The sequence below is a fragment of the Littorina saxatilis genome, linkage group LG3 (assembly GCF_037325665.1).
Source record: "Littorina saxatilis isolate snail1 linkage group LG3, US_GU_Lsax_2.0, whole genome shotgun sequence".
Lineage (NCBI taxonomy): Eukaryota > Metazoa > Mollusca > Gastropoda > Littorinimorpha > Littorinidae > Littorina > Littorina saxatilis.
The window spans coordinates 65,933,876-65,955,562 of NC_090247.1; the positions used below are offsets into that span (position 1 = coordinate 65,933,876).

At 40.7% G+C, this 21,687-nt stretch overlaps 1 protein-coding gene across 5 annotated transcripts in view; it reads right to left on the reverse strand.

The window, feature by feature from the left end:
• The window catches only part of LOC138962969 (unconventional myosin-VI-like), a 69,729-nt gene extending 52,355 nt beyond the window's left edge, over positions 1–17,374 (reverse strand). For 3 of the 5 annotated variants that reach the window (XM_070334937.1, XM_070334938.1, XM_070334935.1), the window contains exons 1-4: positions 17,252–17,374; positions 4,475–4,615; positions 2,306–2,375; positions 865–938 (exon numbers count right to left, since the gene is read on the reverse strand). In XM_070334937.1, coding sequence (XP_070191038.1) covers positions 865–938; positions 2,306–2,375; positions 4,475–4,591 — 261 coding nt within the window. In that variant the 5' untranslated portion in view covers positions 4,592–4,615; positions 17,252–17,374. Of the gene's footprint in view, positions 1–864; positions 939–1,353; positions 1,373–2,305; positions 2,376–4,474; positions 4,616–8,211; positions 8,312–17,251 lie in introns of those variants that run through there. The other 2 variants (XM_070334936.1, XM_070334939.1) reach the window with 2 other exon arrangements.
• Between the last annotated feature and the right edge of the window lie 4,313 nt (positions 17,375–21,687).

Here is a 21,687-nt window from a genome sequence, read left to right on the forward strand (position 1 = left end):
TCACCACATTATCCCCCCAAATATTGCAGCGACAAGATTGTGTATTGATTCCCAAGGTATGAACATATTTACTGCATAATGCATACCGGCCTCCTTCAGCCCCCTATGCTAGCATAACTGCTGCTCAACCAGGTTTCGCTTTCCCCGAAAAATCAATAAAACAGAAACAAGCACAGCGGTGGCAGGGGCATGAATCAAAACCATGCACAGCAAAACGCAGGCAGGTATCATCTGCATGCAAGAAAAGAGGATGGAGACACACCCATGGGATTATCAACATGTTTATGGTTTTACTCAGTGTCTGAAAGTAAGATTGACTGGTGTTTATCCTACATACGTGAGAGAGACACCCGTGAGATAATAATCGTTCAAATCACACGTGTGTGTATCATGTAAATGAGGTCATGTCAAGCAAGTCTGGCAGGGACCTGTTTTTCCACTGCTTATGATGCCAAAGTCACCGAAACTAACGTCATTATAGAAACAAAAATTGCGCTCGCTAATAACCCTCCATGAATCTTTAGAACTAACACGTCACGCCACACTTTCAGAGTGACGTTTCTTTGCTTTGACGTAATAGATTGCAGGAGACTTTAGAAGAGATCGAGGTTCTAAAACAAGCGTCTTCAATTTAGCTGCCTCGTCTGCAAGACATTTTCAGTAAAATACACGTTAGTACAGTATGTAGGATAAACAGAATACTACATGGCTTGCTGTGTCGTACCAGATTTACACTCGTTGCTTTTTCAAATAGTGAATAGCTTGCTTTCACTCGCAGTTCAATATTTAAAAAAAACAACTGGTGTAAATCTGGTACGACACAGCAAACCATGTAGTATTCTCTATTTATATATATATACTTACATAGATCTGATTCTTCATGTAGCGGATGCGGATATTGTTCAACAGTGTCGCTTCATTCAGATACATCAGCGCACCTGTACACATGCAATTATAAAACAGTCACAGTCTGGAAATTAAGAATCTGAATGGATTGGTGCGCACAGCTTGATTACCCCTTCTAAATCTTTCTCTCTAATGAAACACACACATGTATGCGTGCGCACAGGCACATGTATGCATGCGCACACACACACACACACTGACACTTTCATTCTCTCTCTCAGGTGAAACACACACATGCACACACACACACACACATGTACACTCACACATGCGCACACACTCACACACTTTCTTTCTCTCTCCCTCTCTCACCTGCTCTCTCTTTCTGTCTCTCCCTCCATCAATTTCTCTATCTGTGTGTGTGTGTCTCTCTCTCTCTCTCCCTTTTTCTCTCTACTACTCTATCTGTCTGTCTCTGTGTGTGACTAATTAAGACCTAATGCTTACAGTTGTCCTCTACATCCTACATCTGTCTGTCTGTCTCTGTGTGTGACTAATTAAGACCTAATGCTTACAGTTGTCCCCTACATCCTACATCTGTCTGTCTGTCTCTGTGTGTGACTAATTAAGACCTAATGCTTACAGTTGTCCCCTACATCCTACATCTGTCTGTCTGTCTCTGTGTGTGACTAATTAAGACCTAATGCTTACAGTTGTCCCCTACATCCTACATCTGTCTGTCTGTCTCTGTGTAAATCAAGAATTTTACGTCATTGGTCATTGTTTACTTACATTCTCATTCATTTCACTGAAGAAGGGCGTGGCCCGAAAGTCTTTGGAACTTGGTGTTTACTGTGTTTTTTTCTAATTAATTGTCTGTCTCTGTGTGTGACTAATTAAGACCTAATGCTTACAGTTGTCCCCTACATCCTACAGATGTCCATCTGTCTGTCTGTCTCTGTGTGTGACTAATTAAGACCTAACGCTTACAGTTGTCCCCTACATCCTACAGATGTCCATCTGTCTGTCTGTCTCTGTGTGCGACTAATTAAGACCTAACGCTTACAGTTGTCCTCTACATCCTACATCTGTCTGTCTGTCTGTCTCTGTGTGTGAGTGTGACTAATTAAGACCTAACGCATACAGTTGTCCTCTACATCCTACATCTGTCTGTCTCTGTGTGACTAATTAAGACCTATGACTAATTAAGACCTAACGCATACAGTTGTCCTCTACATCCTACATCTGTCTGTCTGTCTGTGTGTGTGTGTGTGTGTGTGACTAATTAAGACCTAACGCTTACAGTTGTCCTCTACATCCTACATCTGTCTGTCTGTCTGTCTGCCTGTCCCTGTGTGTGACTAATTAAGACCTAACGCTTACAGTTGTCCTCTACATCCTACATCTGTCTGTCTGTCTGTGTGTGTGTGTGTGTGACTAATTAAGACCTAACGCTTACAGTTGTCCTCTACATCCTTGTTGTCATACTCCTCCGCTGGAAACGTTCTGTCATACAGGGAGTTGATTGTCTGCAACAGGTAGACCACATGCAGTTACATGCAATTCAAAACTATTAGTTACACAGTGGAACCCCCCTTTTAAGACCCCCCAATTTAAGACTTCCCCCTTTTTAAGACCCTGTTTTCTTAGACTTTCTTTTCATAACCTCTGTAAATTTACCCCCAATTTAAGACTCCCTCCTGTTTAAGACCAGATTTTCTCAGATTTTTGGAGGTCTTAAAAGGGGGTTTCCACTGTACACACGTTACACCACACAGAATCACAATCATAATGGGGTGACTAAAATATAGTCAAAGCAGTTTAGATTGTAAATTTGTAAATTGTTACAGAACTATTGGGGTTTAGGTTTTAACCAATATCATCTGTACTTCAAGCGAATGAATCTTGTTTTCAAGGGATTCATTTGCTTGCGACTTCCTAAGCAAGGGGCCGCACATTCCGTCAAGCTAAGTTTTGTCTGCTTATTGTGTGTCTGTGCATTTAAAAGACCGTTGGGTCGATATATTTGTGAACGTTTTGTTTTGTTTTGTCAAATGAAACGCTCAAACTTACTTTTTTTTATTTTGAAACTTGGAACGTTAGCAGTCAATTTGTTTTGGGAATTTTTTTTCTATCGGCAAAAGACCAGTAATGTCTGGTTTATGTAATCCCTAAACAACCCATTAGAAACAATTTAAGATCTCAAGGGATCTGAATGGAAGCCCTTGACTGCATTCCTCATACAGTATTATAATAAGCAGTCCCAACCCTTCAAGGATGAATTAATTGTTTTATGTATATTTTTCTTTCTTTCTTTATTTATTTGGTGTTTAACGTCGTTTTCAACCACGAAGGTTATATCGCGACAGGTTTTATGTATCATAGATTAATATATTCATTGTAATCAGAATTATAATTCTATGTGTACATCTGGTGTTTTGCAGTTAAGGCAGAACGCGCGTGTGTGTGTATGTGCATCACATGCATGCATGCGTGCGTGTGTGTGTGTGTGTGTGTGTGTGTGTGTGTGTGTGTGTGTGTGTGTGTGTGTGTGTGTGTGTGTGTGTTTGTTTGTGCGTGTGTGTGCATGTGTATGCATGCATGCATGTTATGTGTATTGGTGCAATTGTTAAAACTATATCAGTTTCTGACACTGTATCAGTTTTCTTAATAGAAATATGATGCTTAACCCACATGCAAATCATGATCTTAGGGTGTATTTTGCAATTCAAATAATTTGCTTTAATGTGCTGTTGCAGCTATCACGACTATGACAATTGCATTGTGCAAGCACAACAATCAAAAGAAAAAGTAGATGAGATAGAAACATTTCCTCCACAAGTTTATTTGTTCTTACGATCATAGCTTCCTCAGCTCTCTCTCTACTCTCTTTCATGCACCCACAGACACACAAAAACATGTCACGCACAGACATTATACAGGGATCGTGTTTACGCACGAATTTTGCGTATTTGACGCATTTTAAAAGTCGCTGACGCGTTTTTTTTGCCGCGCCGCGTAAGCCATACGCAAAAATATTGTAACTTTTTCTTGTCTTCACGCAGCGCTTTTGCTCTGACTTAATAATCACCCGATCCTGAAACTGACTATAGGGCTCGAGAAGTGACGACATATGCACACATGAAATCTGCGCGTCAAAACTAAAGTCCGTTTCTTTTTGCATGGAAGTATCGCAAACGAACGTAACGAGGGTATTACCAGATAATGTCTTGTCGGATAATGAAACAGACATTAGCTGCTCTCCCATCTCGCGCTTCCAAAAGGCGGAAAGTGTGTCTAGTCGTATTAGAGCGGGAAACAAACTCAGCATGCAAGGCCCGAAGGTTGGAGACAGCAGGGGTGTTATTCGACAGGCGTGCGCGGATTTCGACAGGAAAACTCGCCGTATTTAGGTAAGGAGTGTCTTTAAGTCTTTCGTGCGTGTTTTGTTTGTGTCTGTACGTGTTTTCGTAGTACGCAAAAATATTGGTCCGTGACGCGTTTTTTTCGTTTCGTTGCGTATGACTTACGCGTTTTTTTAAAAAGCTAGCGCGATCCCTGATTATAGTTTTACAGAAAAAGACAATACGCTGTGACACACACACACACACACACACTCTTGACTTACTGTTCCAGGAGCATCAAAGGGCTCGACACTGATGCTGTCGGCACCAATGTCAACGATGCGCCCCAGCTTGAAGCCATCAGTGGGGTGGGGCACCCACACCTTCTTACCCCCGTCCATAACCACACGCTACCAGTACCACTCCTGAAACAGCCCACAGTGACATTCACATTATTACACATTGAAACATCTCATGGCCACAGCTTGAAGCCTTCAGTGGGGTGGGGCACCCACACCTTCATGGCACCATGCTACCTGTTACACCACCCCTGAAACACCCAACAATGACATTCACATTAATACACTGAAACATCTATTTGATCTCATTGGCCGCCCGCTACCACCCCTGAAACAGCCCACAGTGAAAGTAAAAGTAACACACTGCCACTGGCACATCTATGGCAACAAGCTAGGACCAATGCAACAGCCCACAATGACATTCACATTGTTACACATGTATTGAAACATCTCAAAAACTACCACCCCTGAAAGTGAAACTGCCCACAATGACAATCATATTATGACACACTGAAAATGAAACATCCACGGTGGCATAAGGACCAGCTGACACAGCCCTCAATGAACTTCAAAATATGACACACTCAAACATCCATGACCACACGCTAGGACCCCTGACAGTGACACAGCCGGGACAATGACATTCAAATTAAACCACTGAAACATTGATTGCGGCACGCTAGGAGTAAGACCCCTGAAACAGTCGACAATGAAATTTAAATTAACACATTGAAGTATTCAGAACAAGATTAGTACAAGATTGGTGATTAAATCAAAAAGATAATGGCCAATGTTTCATGAAAGATGATGATGATGATGGAACTTTATTTTACAAGGACAGAGGAAAGAAGAATCGTCATGTTTTTGACCCATTAATGGAGAATAGAATTACCATGCATACTGTACATAATTTTGCATCAATGTGAATTGATTCTTCAAACTACAACATTCAGAACATATTCCTCTGTACCCAAAGTTACAAGTATTTGTAATGACGCATTCCTATGCTTAGATGTAATTGTTTTATTCTTTCTGTGAGCTTTCAGATAAGATAAAGGATTATATGGCATGCAGTTCCAAGGGTGAACTAAACTTGTTTGGCTTAATAAGGTGTCTCACTTTCAGTCAAACATCAAAACTTCTTTCAAGTTGCGGAAAACTTTGCCATCAAAATGTTCATAAGCCATAAATATTTTGGCAAATTTGCCAAAGAATTATTAAGTCCTCACAACATCCCTGAGTTCAGACAAGCAAGTTTGCAAGAATCTAATCCAAATCCAGGTCATCAGATAAGTTTTCTGGAAAACTGCAAGCTCTACAAAACTGCACAATGTACATTACAACTGTTAACAGTTACTATAGATCTATGTTAAGTTTCATTTGAGTTGATCAATTCAAGGAAACCAGACATTCGAGTTCAAACAAGCCGAGACTTTAATCAGGGAAACGTTTTTTAACCAGGAAAAAAAATATGTAAAACAAAGCATTCGAGCACTTATACACTGATAGCCCCAATAGCAGTTGAACTTTAAGTTAAACACATACATACATGTACATAAAACGGCTATGAGTATGACTATTTCGGTTGAAAACAAAGCAAACAAGTCGCGTAAGGCGAAAATACAATATTTAGTCAAGTAGCTGCCATTTTTCAGCAAGACCGTATACTCGTAGCATCGTCAGTCCACCGCTCATGGCAAAGGCAGTGAAATTGACAAGAAGAGCGGGGTAGTAGTTGCGCTAAGAAGGATAGCACGCTTTTCTGTACCTCTCTTTGTTTTAACTTTCTGAGCGTGTTTTTAATCCAAACATATCATATCTATATGTTTTTGGAATCAGGAACCGACAAGGAATAAGATGAAAGTGTTTTTAAATTGATTTGGACAATTTAATTTTGATAATAATTTTTATATATTTAATTTTCAGAGCTTGTTTTTAATCCGAATATAACATATTTATATGTTTTTGGAATCAGCAAATGATGGAGAATAAGATAAACGTAAATTTGGATCGTTTTATAAATTTTTATTTTTTTTTACAATTTTCCGATTTTTAATGACCAAAGTCATTAATTAATTTTTAAGCCACCAAGCTGAAATGCAATACCGAACCCCGGGCTTCGTCGAAGATTACTTGACCAAAATTTGAACCAATTTGGTTGAAAAATGAGGGCGTGACAGTGCCGCCTCAACTTTCACGAAAAGCCGGATATGACGTCATCAAAGACATTTATCAAAAAAATGAAAAAAACGTTCGGGGATTTCATACCCAGGAACTCTCATGTCAAATTTCATGAAGATCGGTCCAGTAGTTTAGTCTGAATCGCTCTACACACACACACACACACACACACACGCACGCACACACATACGCACATACACCACGACCCTCGTTTCGATTCCCCCTCGATGTTAAAATATTTAGTCAAAACTTGACTAAATATAAAAAGGGAGAAAAAAAAGTCACCTTATCAATATCATTGTATGTAAATTCCAAATGCAGCCAAAGAACATAAAAACGTGGCTCAACAACTCAGTCAAATGTCGGGATTCTAGGTCAAAGTTCTAACATGTGTTACTTAATTATTATTCACCCCAGTAATCTTTACCTAAATAATGTTCTCATTTAATTTCTCTGCAGTGCAGATCAGTACCTACAGGTTTTTTTCAAAAAGTAAAACAGTAATTATATTGTTTGATCATTACGGTAAATTCATGAATGGAAATTTGTCTCCCCCACTAATTTTTATTCTATTCAGTTAACTTAAAAGCTGTTGTGACTGTTTAGAGCTGGTTTTCTTCCACCGAGTTCTGTCCTGAACGAAACTCAAAAAAGGCAGGGACTGTTTCTATAAACTTACAACCACAGCAAAAATGCCAAAGGTCTAAATCCTTCAGAAGTGTATGCATAGTGACTTAGCCTTCAGTCAGGGCAGTTGACACAGCACTAACAGTCAAGTGAGATTTGCTGTGACAGAGTTCTGCCCATGCTGACTCAGTGGCTGGTTATTGTACCCAATAATCAACCCAACTAACCTGAATTTAGACCACAAACCTGGCAGCTAAATGCACATAGAATACATATGATGAGCGAAGCACAACATTATATAAATACACCTATCTACATAGCATACATGTATCCATACAAGTATTTGATAGGCACAAGATTCCATCAGCATGAATTCATTAGCCAGCATTTCATGTTGTCATTAACATCGAACTTTAAACTCTAAAGGACCAAGTCCCTAATTGTCTCACTCAGTCAAACAAAACGTTTCCAAATGTGACTTATATAATTATATAAATACCATATTTATATAACACGACATAAAGCAACCCACAATTAAGTGAGCAGTCTCCAGTGAGACAGACCCATTGGTTATACCTCCAGGGATTATAAGGAGTAGGCCTACTGCATGGCCATTAATTGCCAACAGATGTACAACGAAAAGAGCTAATCAGTGTACATGGTCGACTGGTGCAAGAAGTTGGTGTGCCCCTAAGAATGGGGGTCAGACTAGGTCCACTGTAGCAGAAATATGTCTATAATTTGTATTAAAAAGTTGGGCTGTTTTGTGTGTTTTAAACACCAGCTCACTCAACTTTTATCTATTGACAGAAAAAGCTTATTTATGCAAACAAATCCCACCCCTGCACCCTTTACTGAGTTTTAGTGCTAGAATACAACAAAATCACAACTGTTTTTAGAGTAATATAATTTACCTTATTTCAACAGCACCTGCACTTCAGAGTAATCCGCCGATTCATAAACTGAATGCAAATCACACAAACACTCCATTAACACAGCAGTGTTAGTCCAATGTTTTATCAGTTCGGTCAGTAATGCCTGTACTGTTGTCACACAGGCAAACGACCCTACATTTTCTTCACACCACTCAGCCAATGGTCAGAAAAGCCACAATTATCCAATACACAATAGACCTGCAGCCAGTGCTAGAGTAGGCCTATTCTTAGTCCAACATCAGCAGTCTAAAACAAGAACCTTGAAGTTAATACTGTAACCTACAAAAGTCCAAAAAAAGACAACTTCTGCAGACTGGCTTTTTTTAAGGTCTAAAATCACCCAAGTCACATAACAAGACCCACTTAAGTTCATTCGCAACAGTGACAGAAATTGAGAAAAGACACAAGTGATACACTGTCACCTGTCTGAATGGAGGCAAACTTATCTAGAGAGAGAGAAAGAGGGACAGACACTGGGACATCAACACGCCCAGGCAAACAGCCCTCCATCCAAACCACGCGGACTGTCAACACAACCTGCACTGGGATCAGGAAACAGAGATAACTGCCCGATGATAACCAGCCCTTCACTGTAATCAAACCCTGCCTCAAGGATTCAGACAGGAACACTCCACATCAGGAAGGGGCTGTAGACGCTGACTGTACAATGATTGTACCCACCTTGCATCAACACTGACACACTGTCTCCCTACACTCTCACTCTGTTCTCATACTGATTTTAATACATGTACAATGATTGTACACGCCTTGCATCAACATTGACACACAGTCTCCGACTTTCTCTCTCTCATTGTTCTCCCACTGCATATAATACATACATGTACAATGATTGTACACACCTTGCATCAACACTGACACACTGAGTCCCCCCCCCCCCCCCCCCCCTCGCTGTTCTACTTCTAATACTGCTTTTTATAGACTAGTGTAGGTGGTTTCTGAGCTGCAAACATAAATTATCAATTCTGAATCCCTTTCCGGATATACATTTTTTTATTTTTTTATATACCGTGATTTACGAAAGCCCTGTACAAAGATTGTACACACCTTGCATCAACACTGACACACTGTCTCCCCACACTCTCTCTCTGCTTTTAATACATGTACAATGATTGTACTGTATGTGACCTTGCATCAACACTGTCTCCCTCTCTCTGTTCTCATGCTGCTTTTAATACAGGGGAACCTCCCTTATAAGACAGGTCTGATTTTTTCTAGGATTATTGGAGGTCTTAAAATGGGGGTTCCACTGTACAATGGTTGCACACACCTTACATCAACACTGACACACACTCTCCCTCTGTTCTTATACTGCTTTCTAAGTGTAGGTGGTTTCTGAGCTGCAAACATATTTATCAATTCTGAATCCCTTTCCGGACATGTATAAAAATTTAAAAAAATTTAAAAAAAGGTATGGTGATTTATGACAGCCCTGTGGGGATTCAATTTGCTTTTCAAGCTGTGATCAATAGAGGACAATTTATCAGCCATTAAAAATTCATGCATGTATGCATTTTTATGTTCACATCACAAGAGGTTTAGCAACATGTAATACTAATAGTTTAACTTTGTAACCATGAACGCAAGTCTGTGAGAATAGGACTCAAACGATGTAGACTTATTACTGGTTTCAATTGATCAATGTGCATCTTAAATAATTAAAAAAGATTGTTCTCCATTCTACTCTCTCCAGAGTGGACGACAACTTTCAAGGTTATAGATTAGTGCTTCACAATAACTTAAATAAGTGAAGTACAAAGAAGAGATTTAGCAAAATAAACTGCATGTGCTAACTGTCGCAGGATAGTAATGATACTCACTGCGGTATTGGAATTCTGAACACACCCACAGTTTTTCATAGGAAAAAAATAATTTTTCTCAATTTGTCTTATTAGTTATTAGATTTAGAGAGATAAAAAAAAATGTAAAAAAAATTAAAAGAAAGAAAGGAAAACACACCAAAAAGGAGAGAGAAAAGGGGGAACATAATTAATACAAAAAGTCAGACGATAAAGGATAATGCAACCATTCTCATCCAGCAACACATGAACATATCAGCATGTTGAATTTCACTGCCTGTCGTACATAATGTATTAGGTTGTGGTGTTAACTTGTGTGAAGTGCCTGGGAACAGATATGAGGTTAATTGATTCTAGCAGGTGCGGCAGTTGATCTTCATAAAGACAGCGGTTTGCAAGAACTTTAACAACGTTTGACAAAAACAAAAAACAAACACACACTCACAAAATATCAAAAATGTGTGTTTGCTGTCCTTCAATGATAAATCTGTCAGGGGACCTGAAGCATCTTTCAGTGAGTCATTATTTAAACAGTGAATACAATTTTCTCAGCAGAATGATACAGTGCAAGTACTACACCTACACAAAACATTTTAACACACCTGCTCTGCCTTGTGATTGAACAAAAACAGGGGGGGGGAGGGGGGTGACACCTACTGAAGTGTTTCTTCAACAAGACCAAGCAAGAGGAATTGCCCCCCACCCCCCCCCCCCCCCCCCACCCCAAAACATTTTAACACACCTGCCCTGCCTTGTGATTGAACAAAAACAGGGGGGGGGGGGAGAGGGGGGTGACACCTACTGAAGTGTTTCTTCAACAAGACCAAGCAAGAGGAATTCCCCCCCCCCCCCCCCCCCCCCAAAAATGAAATAAATAAAAGAGCTTTAATGAGAGGGGCAAAACAAGTGGAACCTGTACAAAAACGAAACATGAAAAAATACAAGCAGAAAATGTTGACAAAGCTGGAAACATGCATGTACAGCAAGCATCCCACACACCTTGGTTTCATGTTCACACAGTCAGCAATTGTTGCATTCCACGATCGCCATATTTGCTGAGAACCACCTGTTCCTTCCTTGGGCAATTGCAACAGCCAAGGCTGACCACCACCTCCAATACACTATCTCCCCACCCCTCCCCCTTTCTGACCCTGCTGAATGACACACCTTTTGATGCTTCTTCTTCTTCTGCGTTCGTGGGCTGAAACTCCCACGTACACTCGTGTTTTTTGCACGAGTGGAATTTTACGTGTATGACCGTTTTTTACCCCGCCATTTAGGCAGCCATACGCCGTTTTCGGAGGAAGCATGCTGGGTATTTTCGTGTTTCTATAACCCACCGAACTCTGACATGGATAACAGGATCTTTTTCGTGCGCACTTGGTCTTGTGCTTGCGTGTACACACAGGGGTGTTCGGACACCGAGGAGAGTCTGCACACAAAGTTGACTCTGAGAAATAAATCTCTCGCCGAACGTGGGGACGAACTCACGAACTCACGCTGACAGCGGCCAACTGGATACAAATCCAGTGCGCTACCGACTGAGCTAATAATCCCCGCCCCCTTTGGATGCTGATAATGGCTAGTGTCATGATAAACTTGAGGAGGAGTTAGGGTTACATTCAAGTTGTGTTGTTAAAGCATGCATACACATAATTCTGCCTCAAATCTGGTCTATTTTAATTTCAATTCACTTTGCACCCAGAGACAGAAGAGAGAGGGAAATAGAGAGGGGGAGAGAAGTTCAGAGACACACACATGCACACACACACACAAAATCAGAGACCCATTTGAGTATCTGAATAATGTGTCCCAACTTTGTTTCAATCTTCACACAATCAATGTTGTGGTACTGTCACTTTCAGGAGCCTGAGACCTCTATCTCTCCATTCAAAATCTCTAGGAAACAACGCTTAACTCAGGTTACTACTATGTGTAAATTGTAATATTGTATTTCAAGAGGTAGTTTCTTGTACTATCTGTAATTCAAACTTATTTTCAGTGCCTTATTTTTGTAACAGCTATAGATACTGAAATGGAGTTAAAATATTAAAGACATTTCGATGCAACCGTCTTTGAGTTTGACTTTGTTTACTCAGACGCGCGACTGAACTTTTTCTAAAGGGTGGTTTGACAAGATCACGGGTTAAATGAGATGAAACTGAGCAACACAATGAAGCATTTAGGCAAGCAAGCATCCGCCTCAAATAGATACACATTGAAAGGAGCATTAGCGTACCCCAAAAAGGATCACAGTAACAAATGGGATAAACTGAGCAAAGGAGCGACAGAGTCTCCCCTGAACTCGCATTCAGGGGTACTGATGCAAAAAGTTAAGGACTAAAAATAGAGTATCCAAATAGCTGCACCCATGAGCCACAGCTTTTTCTAAGAATTACGTGCATGATAACTTTTTTGGCCTCTTCCTATCATTTTACATCAGATAAGTGACAGACCCAAAATCTAATGATAGATTTCAAGCTCCCAGGCCATGAGGCTTATATTAAACATTTCATACATGTATGGAAAGACTACATTTTCATGTGTCTTTGCTAATTCAATAATTGCGTGTCATTGAAAACAGAGCAACTTCCATTACAAAGACAGCAACACTAACAAAGTAACATGACACATACTATTACATACAGAGTGGAAGGCACAATAAAATTATGCAATTATATTACCAATACCACAAAAAGGAAAATATATCATTTCTTAGTACCTCTACAATCAATTATTGCAGAGTATTATCCAGTGATCCAGAGCCTTTGCTATGCCTTGCTCACTGAACAATCAAAAAGTGATTGAATACAAGTTTAGAAACTTCTGGCGTATCACTGGCACAAGAAAATGGACATTAAAAATCGTTGAACAGAGGCATTTATTTTTAACCCTGGTGTCTGGTGAAACCTGTTTTGGCACAGCCTCCAACTCCATACAGGTCTGTAAACTTGTGCAAACAAAGAGTAGGAGTTCGACCCATTCACTGATTCAGCCATAATGAAATGTTTAGTGTTCTGTTCAGTCAGCAGTAGTCAGCACATACCCTTCTCTTTGATTTTTTAAGCTAGAGTATTAGATGTGTAGTGATCGAAACACCGCTTCCTTATTTTTTGGACTAAAGTCACTATTGGGAAAACGATCCTAACAAACTTCAACAATAAAACTGGACTATGGGGAAAACAATCCTAATACAACTTCAACAATAAAACTGGACTATTGGGAAAACGATCCTTACAACTTCAACAATAAAACTGGACTATGGGGAAAACGATCTTTTCAACTTCAACAATAAACCCAGTCAACTGACCCTGACATAGTTAGTTTTAAGTTATTGTGAAACTACAGTGTATCAGTATCACACAAATTAAAATTAAAGTAAGCAACTTATTTATCATGTGGGCAGATAAAGATCTATATAATTTTGTTTATATACTGCACGAGAAAACAAACAACCTAAGAGGGAGAATCTAAGTTAATAACGCAACAAAAAAAGTGTTGATGGGGTGAGAGTATTCTTCATATTTATTTTAATGAAAATTTGCATTATATCTGACTAAATGTGGAAACTAAATGCTGCATGCACTACATCTAAAGACATGTGTTAGACTAGTGTCAGAAGAGTCTTATTTACGTTACATGTGCAGACATGAACATAAAACAGGCAGCACTGAGAAACTGGGTCTGGAAAATTTCAAAAACAAGGGATGAAATTGAAAAAGGACGAAAGAAAAGCAAAGAAAGCAGGAATGCCCGGGCAGCAGAAAACAGTGAGTTTTACGGAAGGAGCCCAGCCAAAACACACTGCATGTTTAAAGCTCACAGTTCATCCGAAGGGTGCCACCTTGACAAACTTGAGGAGACCTCGGCAAACACCTGTTGCACACAGACCTTCTGACATGGAGCTTAACCTGCCACAGGTATAACGTCTCATCCTTCACACCTTTACTTCACTTTCAATTTCATGTCACTCCAAAAACTGCCCTTTCTTTGTTGGAAATGATACATGTATAATTCATACATATACTTGATTCTGACTTCAATCACACACACACTCTTGCACATGCACACACATGCAGTGACTGTACACACACACACATTCTCTAAACTAGCAATAGTAGCACGGAGTCCGTTGATTATAATTCATTTTAACACTGACACATTTCCACACACGCATCGCCACGCACTTTTCTTCTGCCTCTGAAAGTCAATGGAATTCAATTATGACTTCGACATCAGCAACAGTCCCATCTTTCTTTTATTTGTTGGACAAAACTGAATTGTTAATGTTACTTCAGTTACTCCTTAACTGTCCCAGTATGGAGATCAGGTAGCAATTCATCTGGCTGTTCAAACACCAAAAATGCTGAAAGTTTTAGGATCAATAATCAATGCAGGCAAACTCTTGTAGTTGCAGACTAGATTTATATTTAATTTTAAGCCCTCAATCTCAAAAGCGGGTGCATTCCCTGTAGGATAAATTTGTGTAGACCTGTGTTTTTCCTGTATACAGACAAAGCACCTGGCTGTATTACCTGTAGGTTTTCTTGAGTCTTGTTGGAGGTCATGTGACAACTTGATAATGATATACTGAACTCTCACAAATGATGTTTTACCCAAAGTTTGTTGATATTTAGTTATATTTACATTATATATCAGCGTAGCGCAACGTGCTACGCCACGATGATATGACCATTCAGCACTCCGCGGTATCCCTGTGCTCTCAGCTGTTTAACACATGTTATGTTAAGTAAAGAGTACATTTTCTCAAAGTCGTGTATCAGTACTTCAGTCTTATCAAAGTAAAACTGTACTCGGCACTTTACAGCAGTTCTGTGTAGGACACGGAATTGAGTGTGAAATGTTTTCCTACAGGAACTGCACCCTGGAGCAATACCTGTATGCAGGAAAATTACCTACAGGAAAAGCACCAGCTGCTTTGGTTTACTATTTAAATATGACTTAGACCCCTTCTGTGTTAATACAGTAGAATTTGTTAATAACCACCACCCAAGGGGCCGATTAATAGTGGTTGTACTTGTAGTACTACCGAATAGGTGAGTTATCTAAAATAAAATAAAGAAGAAAAAAACGCTTGTTTCCAGGGATCTTTTCGGATTGTCATTATGGGCAGGTGGTTGTTAACAGAGGTCTAATAAGATAAACAGTACATATACACCCTGACGAAGGCCACGAGGCCGAAATATTGGTGAAAACGTGAAGGCATGTTTTGGATATTTTTTCCTTATTTGTTTAAAATGCGCATGTGACTTAAAGTTATCATACAATTACAATACAACCATCTAGCTCCTATAGTACAACAGTTAAACAAAACTAACTGAGCAAGAAATCATCAAAAATAACTGGGATATTTTATTTCTTTTCTTTTGTGACCGGGGCAAGTGCCGACTCAACGATGGCGTGCCCCTTAGAGCGCCATTGAAGCAACGATTTGTCTTTTTGTCGCAGATAAGAATAAAACAGTAAACAAATTCACACATTGGCGCAACCATCCCATCGGTGACAACACATACCTTTAGTATTAATTGCCAGCTAAACAAAACTAATTGTGTTTTGTTACTAATGTTAGTTTGCATCCCCCACACAATACTGAATAGGTGATCGACATTTCCCGCAATCACTATTCTTCTTCTTCTTCTGTGTTCGGGGGCTGAAACTCCCACCTACACTCGTGTTTTTTGCACGAGTGGAACTTTACGTGTATGACCGTTTTTACCCCGCCATTTAGGCAGCCATACGCCGCTTTCGGAGGAAGCATGCTGGGTATTTTCGTGTTTCTATAACCCACCGAACTCTGACATGGATTACAGGATCTTTTTCGTGCGCACTTGGTCTTGTGCTTGCGTGTACACACGGGGGTGTTCGGACACCGAGGAGAGTCTGCACACAAAGTTGACTCTGAGAAATAAATCTCTCGTCGAACGTGGGGACGAACTCACGCTGACAGCGGCCAACTGGATACAAATCCAGCGCGCTACCGACTGAGCTACATCCCCGCCCTATCTGTGGGACTAAATACTTTCTGTGACATGCCAAAATGGAACCAAGACTATGCTTTACAATGTTCTAATGAAACCAAGCACGGTGTCTTGATGTAGCCATGTACATAATTATTATTTGGAATTTTATTTTATTTGTCATGCTTACTTTTGAGTGCCGTGTCTCTGTGTTGTTGCTTTGTCATCTTCATGTAATTTATGCGTAAGTGATATATATATATATATATATGAGTGTGCATGAGTTGTTAATGCGAATGTGTATGAGTGTGCCTTGAGTCGCCTTGTGGTGACATATGCGCGCGTTATAAATTCTCGTATTATTATTATTATGTAAAATACCCAAGACAGAAAGAACTCTTGCCAAGACTGTACTTTTTTTTTAAAAGTTTTGACGTACATGTAATTATAATTACATTTTAATACAGTTCATGTGCGGGACCTGATCGGGGACTTTTGCCTTGCTTCCTTTGGTCTTTTCAATCTTGCACTGACTTGCATAGTTGCAAGGACAATGATATGTTTCTGTCACAAAATACCTGTGTTCGACTCCAAGCAAGAAAGTGATTGAAATTTCTAAATGGATAAATGTATATCTATGCCTGAAGCGTTTCTGACAGCCCATGTGCATGTACAGATGTATAGGGGGGGGGGGGGGGGGGGGCTGCACCCCCCTTTGAGTTTGAACGATTTACAGAACTTACAAATAACTTGTCTCTAATTAAGTTTGACAGCTAGTAGATCCTGAGTGAGAAAAGACACTGAGACTGGGGAGGACATGTTCATGAACACCGGGAGGCCTAGGCGATAACGCCAATCCAAAATCTAATATTTCTAGTACTACTAAGTTACTAACTCCCGACGATATTGCAAGACCACACAAACTGGAAGAGGTCGAGAAAGTCATTCGATTAGGCTACAACAAAAGATCAGTGGAAAAGCGGATCTTTTAAAAACGTGGTCAAGACGATGCATTTATCGTCTCGTTAGACTTCTGTAACAGTTAGCATACAGTCGCCGTCAAGGGTGTTTTCTTACTCTTAGATCGTCTGCACGAATCAGACGACCATCATCAAAGCGAAGGGTGGGTGCAAAAAAACACTAATCGTCTGTTAATCACGACCAGAAAGCATAGAAATGGTGTGGAAGAGTTGACCAAACATTTAAACAACGAAAATACCATACCCTCAGTCTTTCAACTTCACGATGACGAGGTAATTTCCTTGTCGTTCCAGAGAAGCAGTGATTCACACCTGTGTATGAGAGCCGGTGGAACGTCCGGCTGAGGGTGGTGATGGATTAATCCGCGCCCACCTGGAAAGGAAATGTAGTTCTCTATCAATATCAACATCAAAACACGCCAAATTTATGAATGTTTAAAAGTGTATATTAACTATAAAATCCATATTAACTATAAACTTTTGACAAGATGAGAATGGTTATGCAGTCGTATTTTAGGAGAAATCATAAAAACAAACAGGTGTCACATAGTCCGCTTCTTCCACAGGAGGAAGGGAGCGTACTCTAATTAAATCTTGGCAAAGCAGACGACCACACCCAAAGGCCACTTTTTACGATTAATTAGAATATGTAAGTAGGAGTTTTATAAAGGTACATATAATAATGTTACTTGGCTTTCTTTTCTGGCTCCTTTTCTTTCGAATTCTTAAAAATAATCTAGTAGGCATAACAAAATATCAGAAAGTAAAGCAAACGCATCAAAGTCTCTTTTAACATTTGGACTGTCTCTTCCCATCCTGGTTTGGAAATTCAACTAAACTAGTCTTGGTTAAAACAGAATCCCGAAATGGGTATACGCTTTGCAGAACCCAATGTGGAAACACAACCATACTGGGTTGGAAACGCTTTGCAGAACGTCATAGTGGTACAATCGAACCTGTCCACAACGACCACTGCGTGCGTCACTGCGTACGTGCGTGCGAGCCCGGCGTGCATAGTTGTGTGTATGTGTTTGTGCCTGCGTAAGTAGTGGGTATATTTATACGTGAGAGAAACACCCGTGAGATAATAATCATTCAAATCACACGTGTGTATATCATGTAAATGAGGTCATGTCGAGCAAGTCTGGCAGGGACCTGTTTTTTTCACTGCTTATGATGCCAAAGTCACCGAGACAAACGTCATTATATTTAAACAAAAATTGCGCTCGCTAATTACCCTCGATGAATCTATAGAACTAATGTGGAGAAAAGTGCAGTACACCTATGGTTCTTTTTTCCGTATTTCTTATTTCCCCAAATGAAAGTCCTGTAAAGCGTAATAGTACAAAAGGGCATCCAGTACAAATCGCCAGTGCATAAATAGGTCACTTTAACCCGACAACTTGTGTGCACCAGAATTGGGTTTTTCCTCTTTCTCTTAGCAAGACTTTGGTGCCAAGCGGTTAATCGCTTGCATCTGTAGCACTGGCCCCGACCTGACCGGACTTGAACAGGGCAAGCTGACCCCGAGAGGCAGTTGCTCTGGGCCCCAAGCACACCCCCCCTCCCCCCTTTTCTTTTGCTCTTAGACTCTCTGTCGGTGCACAGCGGGGTCGGCAGATAGCGGACTGACCACGGCATGGTCTTTGTTCCAGCCTTCCCCCCCCCCCCCCCCTCTTTCCGCCCCTCCCCAAGATAAAGGACCGAAATGGCTGAGCTGGCAACTCTCCTAGTTGTACGGTACAGAGTGACAAACATTTGAGTTTTGGAATATTCTAATGACGTTTTAATCATCTCGCTTTCGGATGCAACACATTCTTTCTCCCCTTCCTTTAGGTTGCTAAGAATGGAGTTAGTGTTCTTTTTGCCTCTGCACACATACGTGCGCATGCACGCACACTCTCTCTCTCTCTCTTGCTCCTTTCTTTTATTCTGCACCCTTTTCCTTGATATTCATATATTCGATACATGTAAGATACATGTATTTTTACGTTAATCATATAATATTGATGATGTACAAAGAGAGTAAACCAAGTGTGTACAAGAGGGGATACAGTACGGATAGCCCGTGTCTTGAGCAGAGAAAGTAGGTCATTTTAAGCTGACCACTTTTATGCTGCCAGATCTGAGTTTTGCTCTATTCCTTAGCAAAACTCCGGTACCGAGCGATTTAATTGCTTTCACATGTGTTGGTAAGGCGAGCGGGTCTGGCCCTGGGAAACCGAGCTGTCGCTCTAGTCCCCCCATCCCCCTCCCGCAACTGGACTTTACACCCCCCCCCCCCCCCCCCTTTTCCCTATAGCCGTAGGAAATGATTCGACTTGGAGATTTTAGAGTCTTCTTTGCCCCGCCTTTCTTGCAATGTTTTGATTACAGGGCCGTTTTTGAACATAACACATAAAGTCCCTTTTTGTTTTAGGACCATCTTTGTTAAGTTTGACGATCAGTTTTTAGGAAGGTTTTTATGAAGAGAGGCATGTTCTTTTTACCCTCTCTTTCGTTTGTTGATTATTATGCTTGACGTGTTCTGCTGTTACACTCCTAAACACGTACACTCTCTCTCCCTATGTTATTTGGCCGTTCTTTTTCTCGGCATTCCTTTTATTCGTATATTCACTACATGTATTCTTTTATTCAGTAGAATGTAGGCGCTATGTTAATCATATATGTGGCTGATGCAAATGTATAAAGACGGATGAAACCGGGGTATGCCGATGTTTTGTTACGGCAATGGCCATTATTGTTTTGAGCACGCAGCGTTTTGTGGGGTTTTTATGGGCATGGATTTGCCGTTTGATATGAACGTCTAGCAGACGTTTTGTATGTTAGAGAGGAAGCATTTTTGCGTGAACATAATTGCTCAGTCTTTGAGAGACAGAGTGTAACTGGAAGTTTTGCAGTTCGTCTGCGTTTTTGTCTACCTACAAGTGTTTGGTATCTACAGATACGTTGTAAGGTTTGTTGTTTAATGACATATGTGTGTACATCATTTTTATGTGGGTTTTCTTAGTAGAAGAACTTTGGTGTATGTTTGAGGAGTTTAACTTCAGTTTGTAAGGAGGCTGGCAGCAGGCTCGGAGCCCTCCACCTCCCCTCCCTTTTTGCTCCCGCGCTGCCAGAGCGGGATTCTCATTGGTCCTGCTAGGGTGACGTAGGAGGAAACCCCGTTAGCTATAAAAGACCCCTGTCCCCGTGAGGTCGAGAGACGTGTGAGAGAGTAGGGTGCCTAATAAGTGCCTGAAACATGCGTCTCCCCTGTTTTAGAGTCAGGGTCATCAAAACTACCACGGAGGAGTTGCATTGAGTCGGGTTAAAGGTGTGGGAACCTTTCCTTATGCTTGGTGTTTCTCCTCAGATTTGCGTGTGGTTTGGATGGTATGTGTGCCTTAGTGCCTGACCTGACAGACCACGTCCTCGATACGCAACTCTTGTCCCACTAGCAATAGTGAGCAGTGCGCGCTGTTCACTTGGTTACCACGAGGCTTATTAGAGTAGTGCGCGCTACTCTAAGGGTTACCCACAAGCAGTGATCGAGTGGCGTTACTCGATTTTGTCCAGGCCCCGAACCCCTGCCCGATTTTTCATCTAGATTAGGACTTAGGTTTTGTTTTCAAAGAGTAAGTTAGATCGCTAGGGTACCTACGGGTCATGCCCGATTTTCCAGCATTTTAAAGACTCAGATTTTATTTGTTAGTGTAGTGTTTAGACTGTATTAAAGCCAACCTAGATTTTGTATAGATATATTTTCTATGGAAGAACTCACGTAGCCCATGTATGTTTTATGATTGTTGTTTTGGTTTGAATACAATTTGGAACCCTATCGCACCCTTGTCGGCTTTATATTTGGTGTCGGAAGTATTTTGTTCGTTTGTTCGTCTGTTCGTCTGGTGCGTGTGGTTTGAATGCCATCCTGACAAATGTCCTTTAAAAACACACGCACGGTAACATCTTAGACGCAGACAGTTTCCGTAAAGCTACCACCGCTCGGCTTTACACTAACACGTCACGCCACACTTTCAGAGTGACGTTTCTTTGCTTTGACGTAATAGATTGAACCGGCACGGTTGGCCTAGTGGTAATAGATTGCACGAGGCTTCAGAAGAGATCGAGGTTCCAAAACAAGCGTCTTCAATTTAGCTGCCTCGACTGCAGGACATTTTCAGTAAAATACACGTAAGTACAGTATGTAGGATAAACAGAATACTACATGGCTTGCTGTGTCGTACCAGATTTACACTCGTTGCTTTTTCAAAAAGTGAACAGCTCGCTTTCGCTCGCAGTTCAATATTTTAAAAAACAACTCGTGTAAATCTGGTACGACACAGCAAGCCATGTAGTATTCTCTATCTATCGCATTTCGAGAGCAAACTACTGAATGGTTTTCATGCTTTTGTGTTGTTGTTGTTTTTAAAAAAAAAAATTATTAGTGGGGGGGGGGGGGGGGGGGGGGGGGGGGGCCGGGGGGGATTTACGTGTTCTGATAAGTGCCAGTTCAAATTTGCATTAACTGCAGTGTGTGTGTTTTTGTTGTTAATTACATTTAGTCAAGTTTTGACTAAATGTTTTAACATAGAGGGGGAATCGAGACGAGGGTCGTGGTGTATGTGTGTCTGTGTGTGTGTGTGTGTGTGTGTGTAGAGCGATTCAGAGTAAACTACTGGACCGATCTTTATGACATTT